We start from the raw sequence: 18788 nt of genomic DNA on the forward strand, positions 1-18788 counted from the left end.
AGTGCTGCTCTACAATTATCCGGTAGGATGATACTTTTATATAAAGTAGCTGGGTTTTTAATTTTTATTTTATACTATAGAAGAATCATTTGCGCACAATTTGATAGTAAAATGAATAATGTATTTGTATGTATGCTTGTATGTTTGTATGTATGTATGCATTTGTAAATACAACCATATTATTCATTACATATAGGTTTATATTATGATTTTGTGACAATTCACGTGACAATATATATGGTAATTGTTTATTTTGTTTTTCAGATATTGTGAGCTGTTACATATCTATACAATGGCTTCAGGCACTTCAAAATACCGCAGATGCGTCAACAAAGCTGATTCATTTTGTTACGTCTGCGGGGATTTCACGACGGTTGCACAGCACCGAACAATTACTCCCCTCCTGAGAACTGCTTACTTTCATTATTTTGACTTCCCACACAATCCCTCAGATTGGCGTCTTTTCATAGACTCTTCCAAGCGAAGTATGAAGGCTGTGCTCCTGCACAATAGTGAGGCAGATAACAGCAATTTTTGAGAGGAATCATGCAAATGATGATACAAGCATCAAATTTGGCACATTTGTTCTCCAGGGGATTCTAATCAAATCTGCCTGATTGGCCATTTGAAAATCCAAATTTTGAAAAATTTGAAAAAATAAAAAAAATTCAAAAGAGTCAAGATCACGAATCAATGTTGGATGCTGGCTGAGATTGGTGAATGTTTCAGAAACATCATCAAAGACGTTCCAAGTCTGCCATGCAGTTTTCTTCCCTTTACCGCGGAAGGCAGACACGACGTCACATCCAGTGAACGCATGGAAGTATGGGATCCCTCTTGCTTTCTCAGGTCCAATTGCAGAAACTACCTCATGGAATGGAATCCATCGTGCCTTGGCTCCTTGGCCAAAGGCAATCCACATGTTCTCAAGACCTAGTTCCTGTAAGGATGGCAGTACAGATATTGCTCTGACTAGTACGTCCGTGTCATTAGCCTTAATGATAATGGACTTGATTATGATAAAATAATCTGTCGTTGCATCCCTGGCGTGTACAAATATTCGAGTGTCAGCTTCTTCATTACAACATGGAGACACAGCATCCAGTGACTTCCTTGTGTTGCTAATGGCATCTTCTCCTTTTGTGACAATGACTGTGCTTGTCGTCTGTGCTTCACACATCTTTTCCGCAAGGAAGTGAAACAGCTCAGCCTTGTTGCTGTCATCTCGAAGAAAGCTTCTCCAGTCACTTGGGGTCTTACTGGTTCCTGTCACTCTTCTTCTGATTCCTTGCCCCCTTTTCGACCTTGCCTCAGACTTCAGACTTGACTTCTTGTACACATCAAACACTACGTCCACCCTCTCGTACCTGGCACCATAGGATTTCACCTTTGGGATGATGTCATCTTTAGCATAGTTATCAAATATCTTTGAAGTGCGTGGAGGTATGGCATTGATAAGTGCTGAGCCATCAATGATGATTGCATCTCCCCTTGGTTCTCTGTCTGGGATGTTTACTTGCGCTTCAAGAATTTCAGCCAGCTGTGACTTCAAATTTTTTTTCATTTTTTTTTTTTTCAAATTTTTCAAAATCTGGATTTTCAAATGGCCAATTGAGCAGATTTGATCAGAAAGCCCTGCAGAACAGAAATGCCAACAGGGGAACACAGTGTCCAATAAAATCCTCTCGTGGATGTTATGACATATTAGGTGATGGCCCCATTGGCCCATATTTGTACATTTGACTTATTTAAACATTCATCAATTGCATTAACCAGGTGTCAGGATTCAAACCATTGGCTTGGTTGCTTCAAATTGTGTTTCCAAGCTTTTGCCCTCGTTTTACAATTTGCTGTACGATGTGTTAAAATGTAATATCAACAAGCCAGCTTGGCCTTGCCACAGAGCAGCGTCTGCAGGCTGTTATGAATTCCAGTGGAGTGTCAACAAGTCGTGGAGAACTACAAAGGATTTGCTCCTGTTTATATGTGCCGGTGCTTTCTCGCTGTCTGAAGCGTGAGAAAGGAGCTGTTTACTGCTAATTCTCCCCGAGGGCCGCAGGGAGGGGGAAAAAGTCCACTTGCATCTTTGTTTCTTTCTTTGCTTGCTTTTCTCCGCCTCGGAATAGGTTTTATATATGAAACCTTTGGAGTGTAACCTTTAGTGTGGTACAGGTTCTGACTGCTGTGGTTGGTCCCTGTGCCACCTCCGCTTGCAAGTGTGCTGTGCAACTTCAATAAACCGTATATTCGAGAATCCTCAGTTGACTCCCCTCAATTCTTGGCCAGGATTGGTGAGGGTCATCATCACATCTGGCGACCCAAATGGGACTCTGTCGGGTCCTGAACGCCGCGATCCGGAGGGATCTCCGTTGAGCGCAGCCTCGGGGTCTGCACCGGTTCCGAACTGGTAACGGTAAATGAGGAAAGTCGAATGCGGTTTGTTGGAGGAGCATAGGGGCTGTCAGGCCGGATTAGGTGACCAGGTTTGGGTCAGAGGGCAAGGAAAGCCCGAGTGAAACAGGGGATACAGGTTCAAGTCCTGTGACCACAGGTTAGAGTCCTGGGGTCATGTCATGTAAACAGGGGATACAGGTTCGAGTCCTGTGACCACAGGTTAGAGTCCTGGGGTAATTGTTGGGAGGGTCTAGAGTCCTTCAGAGGAAGAAAAGCTTTAAGGTAATCGAGAAGAGCGGGTCTCTGATCCTGCACACTAAAAGGAGAAAAGAGAGCTATCAGGCGGTAGGTAAGACAAGGGGATTTCGGTCCGATTAAAGGAGACACGTTTCAAGGCTATAAGGCTAGTGACAAGTTAAGAACATACAATGGGGAATAACTCTTCAAAGAACATAGTTACCCAAAGGAACATGTTGTAAGGGAGTACAGGGCTGGATAACATGGACAGCGGGAAGACAGGATCCCTTCTCGCTGACCGGGTCCTTCGATCTAAAGACAGGACACACCGTCAGCACAGTGTTGACGGTGGGCAGAGTGGGATGCTCGAGACAGAATGAAACACCCTGGAGGGCGTTAGCAGCTTGGCTAACGGAGTCACAAGCTGAGACAGGATGTACACAAGGTAAACGAGCAAGGAGGCGAATACAATGTGAGTGGGAAGGTTGAGTTTGTGTTAGATGTAAGTTAAGTGTTCCAACCTGGAACTTGTATGTGTGGAACAACTTGAATGTTTGTATGGAGATAATGATTGGTCGTCATCGTAAATGTGAAGACTTTGGAGGAGGTGAATTGCGCACACCAAATCCGGAGGAAGGACGATGATGACTGGTTCTGCACGTGTTGTTAATTCATAGTGATGGGCGAATGTCATTGAGAGTGTTTTTACCGGTGTGTGTGTATCTGTGTGTGTCTGTGTGTGTCTGTGTGTGTCTGTGTGTGAACTCTATAGGGAATTGAATAATTAAAACCACTTCGGCAGACAGTTTGGAGATTATGTGTGAGAATTCTCTACAGTACTCGTGCTGTGGTTAAGCTGTAGGATGTCAAATGGACCAAGGCTCGGGTTTTCTCATGGTCCGATAAACTCTGTATGCTGTTTTGGCTTTGAACACTGAACGTGATACGTGATAAATGGATAGTTTCTTCGGAGCATCATTTTGATTTTAAATTCAAATTCAGTTCTGTTTCCACCTTGCATGTTTCATAAGGCTGATCGACGTTATGGGTTTGTGTGAGTGCGTGATGACGTCATCACGCGGCCGAATCGAATTACATTCAGGATACGAGATTGATTCTAAGAAATATATGTTGAAAATGTTGAAACCAAGGATTGCTCGATTTTTATCGTTCGGAAATGAGTGCACGCATTCTCGGACATAGAGAACGACAATCCTTTTGGCGGTAATTGTGGTGTAGCCTGCGGGCATGCAGGGCGGGGCATGATGATGGGAGGAGGGGTCGTCGTGGTCATCGCGTCTGCCAGGAATATAGGGAGTGCGCGCCGCCTGAGGCGTCGTAGTGATGCGTAGTCGCCCGGCTCGTGAGTGTGCTGAGTACGTAATAAAGGAGAGCCGCGGGCAAAGTACGCCCGCGCTCGCGCTTGTGCAACACAGCCCGGCTCGACTGTTCCCCCGCTCGTGTCTGCCTGCTAAGCATCTTCTACCGCGACACCACAGTTGGCTGACGAGGATCTTCGGATCGGCGTGTGCAGGGCGGCAGCGAATAACCCGTGCGGTTCCAGGCTACGGAGCCAAGGGTCTCGCCAGCACGAGCATGGCAGAAGGTCGGTGCACGGCGCACGAACGCGTGCCTGCCTTCATCGGAATCGACTTCGGCCACGTCGAGTGGGCAACGGCCGGCCTCAGTGTTCGTTTTATTGAGGCACGTCAAATCGGGGGAATGATTTCTGCAAAGCCACGGCTAAAGAACGAGGACACGCGGTTCGGCTCGAACGCGGCGTTGGGCGTCGCGCAAGCTCTGAAGAATGTCCGGGGTCTCGATGGTCGGTGCGCAACAGATGGTGCGGAGGTCAGCGTGATGTGCCAGGCACGCACGGCCACGCGCACGGTCTGCGGCGCGGGTTGTGGGCGAGCGTTGCAATGCAATCACTCGGACGGCGGTCTGAGCGCTCGAGGTCATCTACGGTGTGTGGGCCGAGGGTCATCGCCCATCGTTACAGTCATAGATGGCGGTGTGCGAAGCGATCCTTCCGTCCCGGGTCAAGACCTACCGCCGGTATGGTGTTCGGTGCATGGCGTGCACGGTAACGCCCCGGGTCGAGTTTTGCAGCCTGAGCACGGAGATTCCAGCGACCCGGAGCGGGAGATGCTGCCCATGTTGAGCCTGGTTTCAGTTGATCCTTCGGTGACAGGACCGATGCCAGTGAATGTCGAAGTGATCGGGGCACTGATCGGGGGTCGAGTTGAGTCCACTCGTGCTGCCCGCGCATCGCGCGCGTACACCGGCGAAGCGGTTGCGCCGCTTGCAGCGCCCGACGTCTCGGTGCTTTACCGAGGGCGAAGCGCCCTACTCTCGGTGTTCGTGGTGCGAGGGGAGGGCCCGTCCTTTTGGGTCGGGACTGGCTGGCGCACCTCGGGCTGGATCTCCGGTTCGTACCTCCAGGTGTGCCGGTGCTCTCTTTGATGCCTTCATCGAGTACCGAGGGCGAGGTTCTGGTGGCGGGAGCCGCGTTGATGCAACGGGAGCGGCCGTTCGTTGCTGCCTGCGGCGGTGATGTACGGTTCGGGAGCGGCGAGAGCCGTATCAGCTCTCGCGATGAGTTCCCGCGCTTCGGCAGCGTTCGTGAGGCAATGCGCGCCGGTGTTGTTCGGGCAGCTTCAACGGGTTGCGGTGAGCCCGTGGCATTAAAGGAAGTCGCGAGTCACAACATCGAGTCGACAACCAAGAGACGGACTCGTGATGTGGGTTGTGGGTTGCTGTTCATTGCATATTTGTTTTTCATTGTTCGAGTGATGCGGTTTAACGTTGTTGAAATAAATGCCAGCAGTTCCCGTGTGAGAGTGGGTTTGATGGAGATCAATCGATGGGATTTGTATTATGATCAATGTGATGTGGGGGCTTTGGGAGAGGTGGGGGCGAATAAAGAGGGTTTATTGGCCTCCAGTTGCCCCAGGCCACGGGTAGTTGTTTTGTCGGGTGCTGGGATTTTATCAAGAGAACGCGCTGTACGGAAAAATGAGTTTGCAATGGTTCAAATGTTATTCCTATTGATTTATAACGAGCTTATGGTTGAAGTGTGGTTTAAATGGAATTGCTACCGTCTAACTGCCGTGTGGGTCTCGGAGATCGACTCGGAGCCAGGACTGGTGCGCTGGTCGGCGTTACCCCCACCTCTGGTTTCGGCAAGGTCAGACGTGCCTGGCGCCGGGGGCGCAGCTCTCTGTGTTCGCTCAAGGCCGTTTAGGCGGGCATTGGCGTCTCAACTGATTGTGGTGCGTGGTGGTCTTTCTGTCTTCTACCGACTCCTCTCCAGCCTTGCCCCCCCTGCTCTCTCTGCGATTTGTCCCAACCACATTTCCACAGGGCGCTCAAGGTCCGCCAACAACCCCCTTCTGGTAAAACTACCAAAATCACGAATCACTGCTCATCTTCACTCTTTCATTCCTCTTTTTTCCCGCCTTTGGAATAAACTTCCTCACTCTATTCTTTCCCATTCTTCCCTTCAGGCTTTCAAAACAGCTGTTCACCACCACCTCTTATCTTCCCCCATCCAAATCCTCGATCTTTTCTACCCCCGATAATCCACCCAAGCCCACTTCTTTCAATTCTCCTGCTTTCCTTCCTGAAAGTCCCTTTAATGTCCATCTTCCCCTCGCCATGTTCCCCGTCCCATCCCCATCCCTCTCCCTTCCACAGTTCACCTGTGTCTGTTCCCCAATGTTTTGTCCCTTCCACTCCCGCCCCTCTTGTCTCATGCCTCCTTGCTGTGAGTTGTGTGTTAGCTCTCATACGAGCCTCGACCAAGGTATACAAAAAAAAAAAAAAAAAAATTAATAAAAAAAAGCTCATAAAAAATAGGAAAATTGGGGGAAAATAACTAATTGGGAACGAACCATGATGTTTCTTTTGGTCATAATTGATATAAACTTTTGTTTTGAGATTGCAAATTGAGAATCCTTTACCTTAGGACTTTGATAATCTGTTAATTGAGGATAGGAAAAAGTCACTGAGAATGGAATCAAGATAATAATATATTAAGTTAAGGTACTTACATAATATTGAAAAAGGGTCTCTGTTATTAAATTGATCGACAGATTGGTCAACACTACATATTAGAAATCAAGTTATAAGGAAAAAAAAACCATGGTATTTACATAACCATAATGCAGAACGAGCATAACCCGCGCTCTGCGCAACATGTTGGGGTGGGTGTGTTTGAGAAAGGAACTGATGCAGAGTATCAGTAGTAATTTTACTTTAATGCAGTAAGTGGAATACGATTTCACTGTTTTAGAACCATTTTATTTACTTTTTTGTACCATGCACCTCATATGGTCTTTGAGATAATGTAAGCCGAATATCACGTTACTCGAGCGCTGAACAAAGTCGAAGATAGCGCGACACGAAACCACAAACTCGGAAATAATATATAAGATGATAAAGAATGGCGAGACCAACAGCAATCATGAAATCAATTAAATGGAATTAGGAATTGTACCATGTATTGTAACTGTATTGCTCTCACAGAATTCTCACATTCTCACAGAACGAGATGATACTGACCTGACTGTAATTTAAATAAAATGACTCTACAATTTGTGGAAAGACAAACAAAAGAATAAACGAGAATTATGCGGAGTACAGAAAACATAACGATGAAATAAATGTTGAATCGGTCAAAATAAAAGAATTGTATTATTGAAAAGAGTGCAATGATGCTACAAGCCAATTTAAATATTACCTATGTTATCTGTCTTCTGATTAATTGGACAAGTGCAAGATTTTTATTGAGTGGTACTTCTTGTACGTTTACATAAGTAAGTTGAGGTATTTCTAACACTGACGACCATCTTTCATCAGCACAAAAGTGCCAAGTTAACTGGAAAAATAAATAAATAATGGCAGTTGCTCTGGAACTGCTTGTGAATGAAACTGTGGATTGTTTAGCGGATAATGATTGCAAATGTTGAAATGGTAACTGTGAAAAATCGAATTGCTTGTTAGTGATGTTTTTCCCTTGCTCAAGAATATTTAAATTATGTCCAAATATGGCCACAATGTGGCCAAGGAGAGAATACTGTTATGACGTATTCGGTGATGGCCCCATTGGCCCATATTTGTACATTTGACTTATTTAAACATTCATCAATTGCATTAACCAGGTGTCAGGATTCAAACCTTTGTCCTGGTTGCTTCAAATTGTGTTTCCAAGCTTTTGCCCTCGTTTTACAATTTGCTGTACGATGTGTTAAAATGTAATATCAACAAGCCAGCCTGGCCTTGCCACAGAGCAGCGTCTGCAGGCTGTTATGAATTCCAGTGGAGTGTCAGCAAGTCTTGGAGAACTACAAAGGATTTGCTCCTGTTTATGAATATGTGCCGGCGCTTTCTCGCTGTCTGAAGCGTGAGAAAGGAGCTGTTTACTGCTAATTCTCCCCGAGGGCCGCAGGGAGGGGGAAAAAGCCCACTTGCATCTTTGTTTCTTTCTTTGCTTGCTTTTCTCCGCCTCGGAATAGGTTTTATATATGAAACCTTTGGAGTGTAACCTTTAGTGTGGTACAGGTTCTGACTGCTGTGGTTGGTCCCTGTGCCACCTCCGCTTGCAAGTGTGCTGTGCAACTTCAATAAACCGTATATTCGAGAATCCTCAGTTGACTCTCCTCAATTCTTGGCCAGGATTGGTGAGGGTCATCATCACAGTGGACATGAACAAGGTGCTTCTTCCCCCTCTTCATATCAAGCTTGGCCACATGAAGAATTTCGTGAAGGCCATGGACAAGGATGGCGCTGCCTTCCAACACCTGTGCACTCTGTTCCCCGGTCTCAGTTCTGCTAAGCTCAAGGAGGGCATCTTAGTCGGACCTCAGATCAGGGAGGTGCTGAAGGATGAGGTATTCGAGGAGAAGCTCACCTTGAAGGAACTGAGAGCATGAAATATGCTTATATCGAAGTAATAGTAATATTTAGTTCTGTCAGTGTTGTGTGTCTATGTTTTGTTTCGTTCTGTAATATTCCATTTGAATATATGAAATAAACACATTCTATTATAAATATATGCATTATAGTAAAAAAAAATGGGATATGTGAAAGCAAAAAAAAAAACTAGAGGTGATAGAGCAAAACTGTTGAGAAATATGAATTCAGCATATCAAAATTAGTCAGAAATACCTATTCACATGCTTGCCTCAGAATTGTTTTTTTTAATTTTTTTTGTAAACCAGTGTATCTTGAGTGCTCAGGATTTGTCGAACTTGATGCACCATTCATCATTTATATTCTTCATTCCTATATTAATATCATTTGATGTAATTTTTTTTAGGTCCATGGTGGAGCTTGTACGTACCGTATATCAGGTGCAAGACAGAGGGTGGACATCATTGTGCTTTTGAAGGAATGACAAGGCCATTGTGGGATTTCAACAAGGGTTCCATGACGTACACATCATGAACTGTGTACCTGTGGACAATAAAGGCCAAATATATCACTGATTTTACGAACTGGTTATTGTTTTACTTGTGCTCTCAAAGGCGATGCCAGCACATTCCTCCTTTAATCACCCCGCCCCTTTTTACAGCCTGCTTGCATACCTTGATCGACAGCACCACAACTGCTCACGATGAGCTCTTCCCCAGCCATGAGCGAATCCAAGTCCGTCAGTGCTTCCAGCGAGTCGGTCAGAAAGAAGGAGAGTCCGTGGGGCTGGGTCGTGGTCATGGGAATGTTTGTGGTCATAATATGCACAAGAACTGTTACAAGGTGAGTGTAACATTACCTTGAACTCTTAAAGAGAATTAACTTCAGAAACACTCCCTGTTCCAGTGTTATTCGAGCCTGTAATGTTTTTCATTCTCTGTTTGCTAGCAATGAATTTGGAAAACAAAATTAGGATGAACGTTCATATTAAAAGTTCAAAATGTTGTACAAGAACAAGGACGAACATTTAAATTTCTGCATTAATGTGAGCAAGCTGAAGGACTTCCTTGGGATATTGACTCGTTACCACCAGTTTCTCCCAAAGGTTTAATCAGTGTTTGAGCTGCTACACTATTTGTTACGAAAGTAGATGTTGAGGAAATGGGGGAAGAGGGGTTGAAGAGCAGCAGGCTACAGCACTCAAAGGTAGTTCTGTCAGAGAGGTCATTGGGTTATTGGTCACCTCCCTGACCAAGGTCCTTCTTGCTCAGTTGCTCAGTTTGGTCGGGTAGCCAGCTCGAGGAAGAGTCTGGATAGCTCCATAATCTTTCTATTTCCTTATGATGGATCTCACTGTGTTGCTGCAAACTTTCAACACTCGAGAAATTATTTGATACGCTTCCCCAGATCTATGCCTCCTTACAATTCTATCTCGGAGTTCTACAGATAGTCCCTTGGACCTCATGGTAGAGTTTCTGCGCTGACATGCACTGTCAACTTTGGGACCCTTATCCAGAAAGGTGTGTTTCTTTCGAAATCATGTCCAATCAATTGAATTGGCAACTTGTGGACTCCAATCAAGTTGTAGAGACATCTCAAGGATGATCAAAGGAAACTGGATGCACCTGAGCTCAATTTGGAGTGTCATGGCAAAGCGGTTGAATTCATATTGACACAAGACATTTCACTTTTCATTTTTCATTAATTTATAAAAATTCTGAAAACATGTGGAGCAAATATATTTTGTGCCATGGGTAATGACCCCCCCCGGTCTGCAGCAGGGTCAGTAAAACCACTTGCACTGTGGTATGGAGCCATCCAGTGGCTCCCAGTCCTGTGTAATATTCCACCCCCAATGTACACCGGAAGGCAAAAATGCTGAGAGAGTTTGACTGCTTCTTAGCCAAACCAGAGCTTCCAATGCATGAAGACCTGTAGAATCTACCAAATATGCCACTCAAGAAACACAAACCTTTCTCTGGCTCTGCAAATGCTTTGAGTGATGCGGGGTTTAACACAAAGGACAAGTGGCGCAATCTCTCGACAGACAACAACATTGCTAACAAAGAACTGGTGAGTGATCTGACAAAAGAGCCTCCAGGTTTCCACCTCCCTCAGAAATGGTGGTCTGTGCTCAACAGTATCCATACTCTCCATGCAAGGACATCACACCACCTCCACAAATGGAATATCAGACAGCCCAGCATGTGACTGTGGTCACCCAGATCAGACTATCAATCACATTGTGAATGAGTGTCACACACAGAAATTTGATGAAGGATTCATTTGATGCAATCCACATAAGAGACAGTGCTGTGACCTGGCTGTCCAACTCAGACTTAGATCTGTCTGAGATTTAGTTGTTCAAAACAAAACTGAGGTACCTGGGGCACACCATCTCTGAGGGTGGCATAAGACATGACCTGGAGAAGGTAGCAGGTCACAGCACTGTCTGTTTGGGACAAAGGGAGTGTTTCCAGAATGATGGCCAGATGTTAAATAGAAAGGGGACAGCAAGGTTTGCAGTGGGAATTGAAGAAGGAATTCAGGCTTTTTTTAGGTCAGCGGAAGGTGGGGAGGCAAATTGGGAAGGAACTGATGATGTAATTGTGATGAGTAAGGCCAGGCAAGAAAATAGAATTTCAGGAAGGGAAAAGTTAAAAAATATTCTATGCCAATGCTGGAAGTTTCAATAATAAGATGGAGGACCTTGAAGCCAAACGAGATAGCGAGGAGTATGATATAGTTGCAGTGAGTGAGACATGGTTTCAGGAGGACAGTAACTGGAAGACAGGATTAGAAGGCTTCAAGGTACATCAATTAAATTGGAAGGAGAGAATAGGAGGAGGTGTAGCAATCTGGGTAAAAGACAGCATTGCATCAAGAGAAAGGGGTAACATTAATGAGGGAATTAATATTGAGGATGCTATATGCGTAGAGATTAGAGATCATAAAAACAGTAAGGTACTGGAAGGATGCTTTACGAGGGCTCTGGGTATGAAGGAAGAGGAGGAAGGAGGAGTACATGAAGAGTTCAAAAGCGCATGTGATAAGGGAAGAGTATTGATTGTGGGGGATTTTAACTTGCCAGGGATAGATTGGGTCCAGGAACAGGGAAAGGGTAGAGCAGATGAGGATTTCCTAGTTTTAGTCCAGGATTGCTTATTAATACAGTTTGTAGATAAGCCCAAGAGGGGGAGTGCAGTGTTCGACCTCCTTTGAAGTAACGATCCCAATATGGTGGAGGAGGTAGAAGTTGGGGAGCATTTCAGAGCAAGTGACCATAACATTGTGTGCAAAGACTTTGTTTGGGGTTCGAGTTCAGTATAGTGGGGTAAGGCTATTAGATTTCAGGAATGCAAACCTTCAGGGTATGAGGAGATAGTTGGGTGATGTAGACTGGGAGAAGCAAACAACAGGACCATCAGCATCAAAAAATGGGAAACCTTCAAGGACCAAATGTGTAGAGTGCAGAGTAAGTACATTCCAATGAGGTGTAAAACTAGAATCAGAAAGAGACCAGGGTGGTTGAGTAGTGAGATAAGGAATGTGATAAAGGAGAAGCAGAAGGCATTTATTCGGTATAAAATAACAGGACTGGAGTGAGATTTATATCACCATCGGAGTAAACAGAGGCAAGTGAAGAAAATAACTTGGCAAGCCAAAAGAGAGAATGAGAATGACCTGGCTCAGAATATGAAACATATTAGCAAGGCTTTATTTAAGCATATCAGGGGAAAAGAAAAGGTTGGGACCAGTGTGGGCCCATTCAGGAATAGCACTGGGAGAGTAGTTAGTGAGCAAAGTGAGATGGCAGGCTTATTAAACAGGTATTTTGCTTCAACTTTTACACAAGAACAGTCAAGAGAATTTCCAATAGCTGAGAGTATCAAGGAGGTGAAGAAGGGACCATTGGGACCATACTCTTTGCAGAGCGTTGGTGCTGCCGAAGCAGTCTCCTTGGCTATTGGGCACAATCCCGGACGGGTCGCCACTCTGACACAGGATATCAGCAAGCTGGCACTCATTTTGCCGACCTCGGAAGGATGACAGGCAGAGTCAACCCCACCTGGTATTACTTTAACTGCTGAGTGGGCTTTGAATTCAGGATCCTATGATCCCAAGCCCACAACCCTAACCATTAAGCCGGAACCAGGCATGAGGTGAAGAAGGGCTTTTACAGATGATTCAGGTTGGAGTGGCGGAAGGATAGGAACAGCAAGGTACTCGAAGAGAGGATAAGGCTCCGGGTCCAGATAATATGCACCCGAGAGTATTTATGGAGGTGGCTGAGCAGGTAAGTGAGATGTTTACAGATATTTCAACAGCTCACTGGAATCAGGACGGGTACTGGAGGATTGGAGAGTAGCAAATGTAAAACATTATTTAAGAAAGGATCCAGAGAAGAATTGGGAAACTAAACACCTGTTAGTTTCACTTCAGTTGTGGGGAAGGTGTTGTAGACATTAATTAAGGACCAGATGAGGAACCATTTAAATAAATACAAACTAATTAAATGTACTCGGCATGGGTTTACCAAAGGTAGTTCCTGTCTAACAAATCTTTAGAGCCCGATGAAACAGTGTATGATTGGGTGTATAAGGGAAAGGCAGTGCACATAGTATATCTAGACTTTAAGAAGGCATTTGATAAGGGACCACATCGGAGGTTGTTAGCCAAAGTGAGCACACGTGGAGTGGCTGGTCAAGTCGCTAATTGGATTACAGACTGGCTCAGTGATGTGAAGCAAAGAGTGGCTGTGAGCAGGAGAATGTCTTGTTGGGAGGATGTAAGTAGTGGGGTACCTCAGGGATGAGTACTCGGACCATTACTATTCATTATTTACATCAACGATTTGGATAATGGGGTGAAGATTAAGTTTTCCAAATTTTCAGGTGACACAAAGCTTGGAGGTAAGGTGGATAGTAGGGGGGGGGTGGTGATCAGATTCAGGAAAGTATTGATACTTGTATAGATTGGGCAAAATATTGGCAGATGGAATTTAACCTGAGCAAGTGTAAGGTGTTGGTGATGGGAAAGAACAATGAAAATAGAGATTACAGGATGCAAGGGGTAATTTTGGAGCGTGTCACACAGGAGAAGGATCTGGGGGTGGTAATAGATAAAGGAGGTAAGCAGGCAGCAGAGTGCCAGGCAGCTACAGGTAAAGCAAGTAGGGTTTTAGGTTGTGTTCAGAGGGGGATCATTTATAAATCAAAAGGTGTTGTTAACATTGTACAGGAATTTAGTGAGGACCACATCTAGAATATTGTGTGCAGTTTTGGTCACCACAACTCAGGAAGGACACAGATGCCAGAGAGAGTGTTCAGCACAGGGCTACGAGATAGATTCCAGGCCAAGTTTGACTGAGCGATGAGGAGCGGCTGAAGGCAATGGCCTTTATATACCAGAAAGGAGGTGGTTACAAGGAGATATGATGGAGATGTTTAAGATAATGAAAAATACAGATAAAATGATTGCAGATGAATTATTTAACAGAGTAGACAGTGATAGGACCAGTGGCCAGAGCCAAAGAGTAAAGAAGATGAGAGTTAAGATGGTAGTAAGGCAGGGGACTTTTACTCAGAGAATAGTTAACGCAGGAATGGCCTCCCTGGAAAAGTAGTGGTAGCAGAAACAGTCGATAAGTTTAAATTAGAATTAGATAGGTACCTGTAAGTTATGGAGATAAAGAGGTATAGGGATGTTGGCAGGACTTTTAAGTAGCTTGAGCATTGATGGGTGATTGTGTGCATGTGTACGGAGTGCTGTTGGTGGGAGTCTCGTCAACAAGTGTTGTGTGGTTGATATTGTGTGGTTTTTAACCAAGCCCATGCCCCCCTCCACTGAGGAGAAAATAAAATACAAAAACTACAGAAACTTAATTAAAAGGATAAAATAAATAAATACGAAAACCCACAAAAACACAGATTTTTTTTTTTAAATTGCATTTTACTCTTTGGATCTCGTGCTGATAAATTAGTGTGGTGTTGATGTGGCACAGGCCTTATGGGCTGGATGGTCTCCACCTGTGTCTGATTTCCTTGTATTTCCTTCCTTGTATTTCCTTGCAGCAGGAGAGAAGTGGCCCACACCCAAATTCAAAAATGAGTTGGTGGGATTTTTTTCGCTGTGGCAGGATATTATTGACACTTCATCTGCAACCTCACAAAAATAGCTACTCCATAACATGCCCTGTTAAAGTGATTGAAGAAGAAAGGAAATGTCTGAAGCTACATGGGCTAACAGCAATTCGAGCTTGGGACACCAACTGTGAAAGAGTTTTTGCAGACCTGAAAAGTTAGTTGACCGGAGCTCCATTGTTGAGACACCCAGACTTCACCAGACCCAATATGTTTGAGCTTGATGCAAGTGCTATGTATAAATTATGTTATCAGAGAATGCGCCAGTATTCTCTTTGCAGGGATGGCATGGAAAAAACAATGTCGGTCACACCCACTACATACAAAACGAAAGTTGGAGTATCTTCCCTAAAAAGTCACAGGCTACATATGAAAGCCTATCTGGTCTGTTCAGCTGACTGTTTCGGCTGGGATCACTCTTCAGTACTCCAGACCAAGGCAAAAGCAAAAAAAAAGAAGCGAAAAACAGAGATCAGTCAAACTGGAAAATCGTCATCTTGTTCATAATAATAGCAATAACAATAAAAAGAGAAATCGGAGATTGCAGACCCTCGCCAGGACTTGTTTTGTACAATGTATTTTGTGTGCCAAATAAATCGTAAGGATGTATGAAATGAAAGGTTGTTTATTGGAAATGAAAGGTTTAAACGGTCTCATTGTCAACGTATAAAGGATAAAGGTCAAAGGTCTGAAAAGTTGTAATGATCAGAAGGGATAAGGGTCGAAAGGTCTGAAAAAGTCTTAATTGTCTAAAGCGTCTTCAAAGGTCAAAGGGGGATAACAGTGTAATTTAAGGTCTTAAGGGTCGGAGTTGTCTGAAGGGGTCCAAAGGGTCTTAAAATGTCTAAAAGGGATTGAAATGGCAAAGGGTCTAAAAAAAAAAGTGTCAAAGTCTGAAGGGTAGAAAGGAGTCAAAGGGTCTTCAGGGTTCTAAAGGGTCTAAAAGGATCTAAAAGGTCTAATGGGTTCTATAGAGCTTTAGGGTCTTAAAAGGTCTTTTGGGTCCTCCGGGTCTTTTGCTCGTTATGGGTCGTTGGGTTGCAAAGGGTCTATATATGATTTTAGGGGTCTTAAAGGGTCTTCTTGTTCTTGAGGGTCTAATGTAATTATTCCTCATACTCACATTCTGTGTGGACAAACAAACAAACAAACGGACCCAAATGCAATACCCTCTCCTCTGGCATGAGTAAAAATGTAAAAGGATGTAGGAATGTTATTCTGAAAAGTATGGAAACAAGGTAGCTATGGTTACGAAAAATGATCACGTGAAACGATCCCTACATCGTTCTTTGAATGATGCGTGTCCCTTCACAAAACACTGTGTGTGTGTGTGTGTGTGTGTGTGTGTGTGTGTGTGTGTGTGTGTGTGTGTGTGTGTGTGTGTGTGTGTGTGTGTGTGTGTGTGTGTGTGTGTGTGTGTGTGTGTGTGTGTGTGTGTGTGTGTGTGTGTGTGTGTGTGTGTGTGTGTTGTTGTTGGTTGCAATCTCTATTTGTGGGTTTGAGGAGATTGAAGAAGTCCTCCGAGGAATCAAAGTATCCACCTCCGCTTCAGTAAGGATTCACAGTTCATGCACCAGGCTGTTGAACTTTGTTGTGTTCAGAGTTTTGTTCTGAGGGTTCATTTCAGGATCGTCACCGAACCCCGGACTGTCTCCAATTGTAGTTAGTTTGTGGTAATATTCCTGGGGATGGTTTTCAAGATCTCAGTGAAGTTCTTCTTTATTATTCTTGTTGCTCCAATGATCACTGTTGGTGCAATTTCAATGCTCTTCAGCTCCCAAGATCTCTTGATCTCATTTTTAATGTCCTGGTATTTGGTCATTTTCATGATTTCTGTATTATTCAAGTCAAAATCACTCGGTCCTGATATCTCGATCAGCAATGCTGTCTTTTCCTTTTTGTTCCTGAGAATGATGTCCGGTTGCAAGGCTTTGTTGTCTATGTTCACGTTCGATGGGATCATCAGGTGGTACATGAGCATGACGTTCATATTTTCAATGATTGCTTTTGGTTTGTGTTTCCAAGAGTTTTGTGGAACTGTGATGTTGACATTTTTACAGATATGCCAATTAATCACATTGCATACATTGTTGTGCCATTGTGTGTAAAGTTATCCTGATCATAGTTTTTACATCCTGAAAGCAGGTGACTAGTACTTTCTGTTTCTGTCTTGCAGAAACTATACTTGTCCATCTGGCTCAGTCCTGCCATCTTTTTAAATCCATTGGTGTAGTGTTGTTGATCTTGGGCATTTATTGTTATTCGTTCTCTGTCGGAGTTGAGCTGACCTCTCCTTAGCTATTCCAATGAGCCTTCTTTGTCGATCCAAACTCGGTCCAATTATTTTTTGTATTTTTCTGCTTTTTCGTCGTTCTCTCAATTGGTGTAAATATGTTGATATTTCTTTTAAATATTTATTTTGTCTTTTTTGCAATTGTTGGGGCTGTATTTGTTGCTGTTTCATTTTCCTGTGTGGTATCTTCTATTTGCAACTGTTTATGGAAATTGTTGCAAGCTGAATTGGGATACTTTTTCAGGTTTGTTGTGTTCATGTTTGTTTATTACCCTTGCGAAAGAGAGGGTATTGCATTTGGGTCAATTTGTTTGGCCGCACAGAACTAGTGTTTCTCTCGACAACCGCTTGTCGGGTCGAGACAAAATTTTCACTATCGGAGTGACTACTCAGGTCGAATTTTTTTCTTGATAATTATGACGTTATAGATCACATGATGTGGCAGCCATGTTGGAAAAATGGGAAAACTTTGGAGCTATATATCTAGGAAACCGCACCAAGGAAAAAATTTAAACTTGGCAAATGGAAAGTACTCCTCATGCGAAATAAGTGAGGTTTTTTTAATGATGTCATGGGTGCATTCGTTATGGCATCGTAATTGCATAAGTAAAATGCTACATCTGATCAGTAGGAAAAATTTTGAGGAGCATAAAGGGATAAAATGATCCACAGAAAAAAAATTGATGACATCATCAATCACGTGATTCGGCAGCGATATTGTTTAAAAAAAAACAAAAAAAAAAACCTTCAAACAGCTTCTTCTCTGAAGTGGCTGATCAGATCGAGGTGAAACTTTACACGCTTTACTTTACACGAAACTTTACACTTTACACACAAAACCATCCATTCAGGAGGACCAAAAGGGTCACACATGTGATGTCATAGGTCGCAAGATTTGGCAACCATTTTGGATTTATACTAAAACCTATGAAAATCTCCTGAATGGCTGGACAGATCAAAGGAAAACTTAAAAAAAATGTTCCCCAAGCCATTGGTCCAAAAGTTTGTTAAGGAATAATTGATATGTAACATGGTTTGGAAGCCATATTGGATTGAAATTTTTTTTTAATAATGCTTTCTTTGGAACCGCTTAATAAATGTGCAACTTCAGAATTATGGTCTAGTAGTGATGGTGAATGAATGATTTAAATTTCTATTTGATTGGATGCATGGTCTGGCAGCCAGAATTATTATTATTTTTTGATCTGGGTTGTTTTAGATTTTTTTTTGATATATATGTATATATACATATATACAGTATACATACAAGCCGGTAGGCGGACATGGGGAGTCGCCTACCCAATAGAACCTGACGCGATGGGCCCGTTCGATGGGGAATGACCTGAGGATTAAGCACAAGAAAATTCATGATTCTAGCTTCAAGGGTTAATGCTGCAGATTGTTTTTTCATTAAAATACCCCCCACATTTAGAGGTTTTTCGGCCGTTGCTAGGCAACGGAGGGGTCAATTGCACCGGTTCTTTCTGACACATAACTAGGACATACCATGAACCTACCATACCAGTTTCATGTATATCTGACTCATGGTCTCTGATACATAACGAACTTCGTTTTTTTAATTGTTTTCGACCAGGGTTCATTCAAAGTCTATCGTCTCTGACAGTTTTCATAGGATCCGGCTGGAAATTTTTTACAATATGGCTGAATGTACTGCCCACAGTCGGTCGTGGCCCGATTTTTGATTTTCGAAAAAATAATTTTTTTATGATTTTTCAAAAATTTCAAAGTCCCATTGCTCGGCAACGGTGGTGTCCACAGCAAAGGTTCTCATTTGCACACAACTA

The 18788-nt window shown here is 43.6% G+C and overlaps 2 protein-coding genes across 4 annotated transcripts in view; both read left to right on the forward strand.

Moving 5' to 3' along the window:
* Positions 1-8284, forward strand: part of LOC147033920 (monocarboxylate transporter 12-B-like) — a 101872-nt gene extending 93588 nt beyond the window's left edge. Inside the window, exon 9 of the mRNA XM_085873179.1 lies at positions 265-8284. Coding sequence (XP_085729305.1) covers positions 265-407 — 143 coding nt within the window. The 3' untranslated portion in view covers positions 408-8284. The remainder of the gene's footprint in view (positions 1-264) is intronic.
* A 966-nt stretch (positions 8285-9250) lies between these two features.
* The window catches only part of LOC147033921 (monocarboxylate transporter 12-like), a 129048-nt gene continuing 119510 nt past the window's right edge, over positions 9251-18788 (forward strand). For all 3 annotated transcript variants that reach the window (XR_015056069.1, XM_085873086.1, XM_085873106.1), the window contains exon 1: positions 9251-9390. Coding sequence is in view for 2 of the 3 variants with exons in the window: in XM_085873086.1 (XP_085729212.1) it covers positions 9251-9390 (140 nt within the window). In the remaining variant the exon portion in view is untranslated. The remainder of the gene's footprint in view (positions 9391-18788) is intronic.

This window comes from Eptatretus burgeri, chromosome 1, assembly GCF_056783735.1.
Source record: "Eptatretus burgeri isolate ZD-2024b chromosome 1, Ebu_testis_v1, whole genome shotgun sequence".
NCBI lineage: Eukaryota > Metazoa > Chordata > Myxini > Myxiniformes > Myxinidae > Eptatretus > Eptatretus burgeri.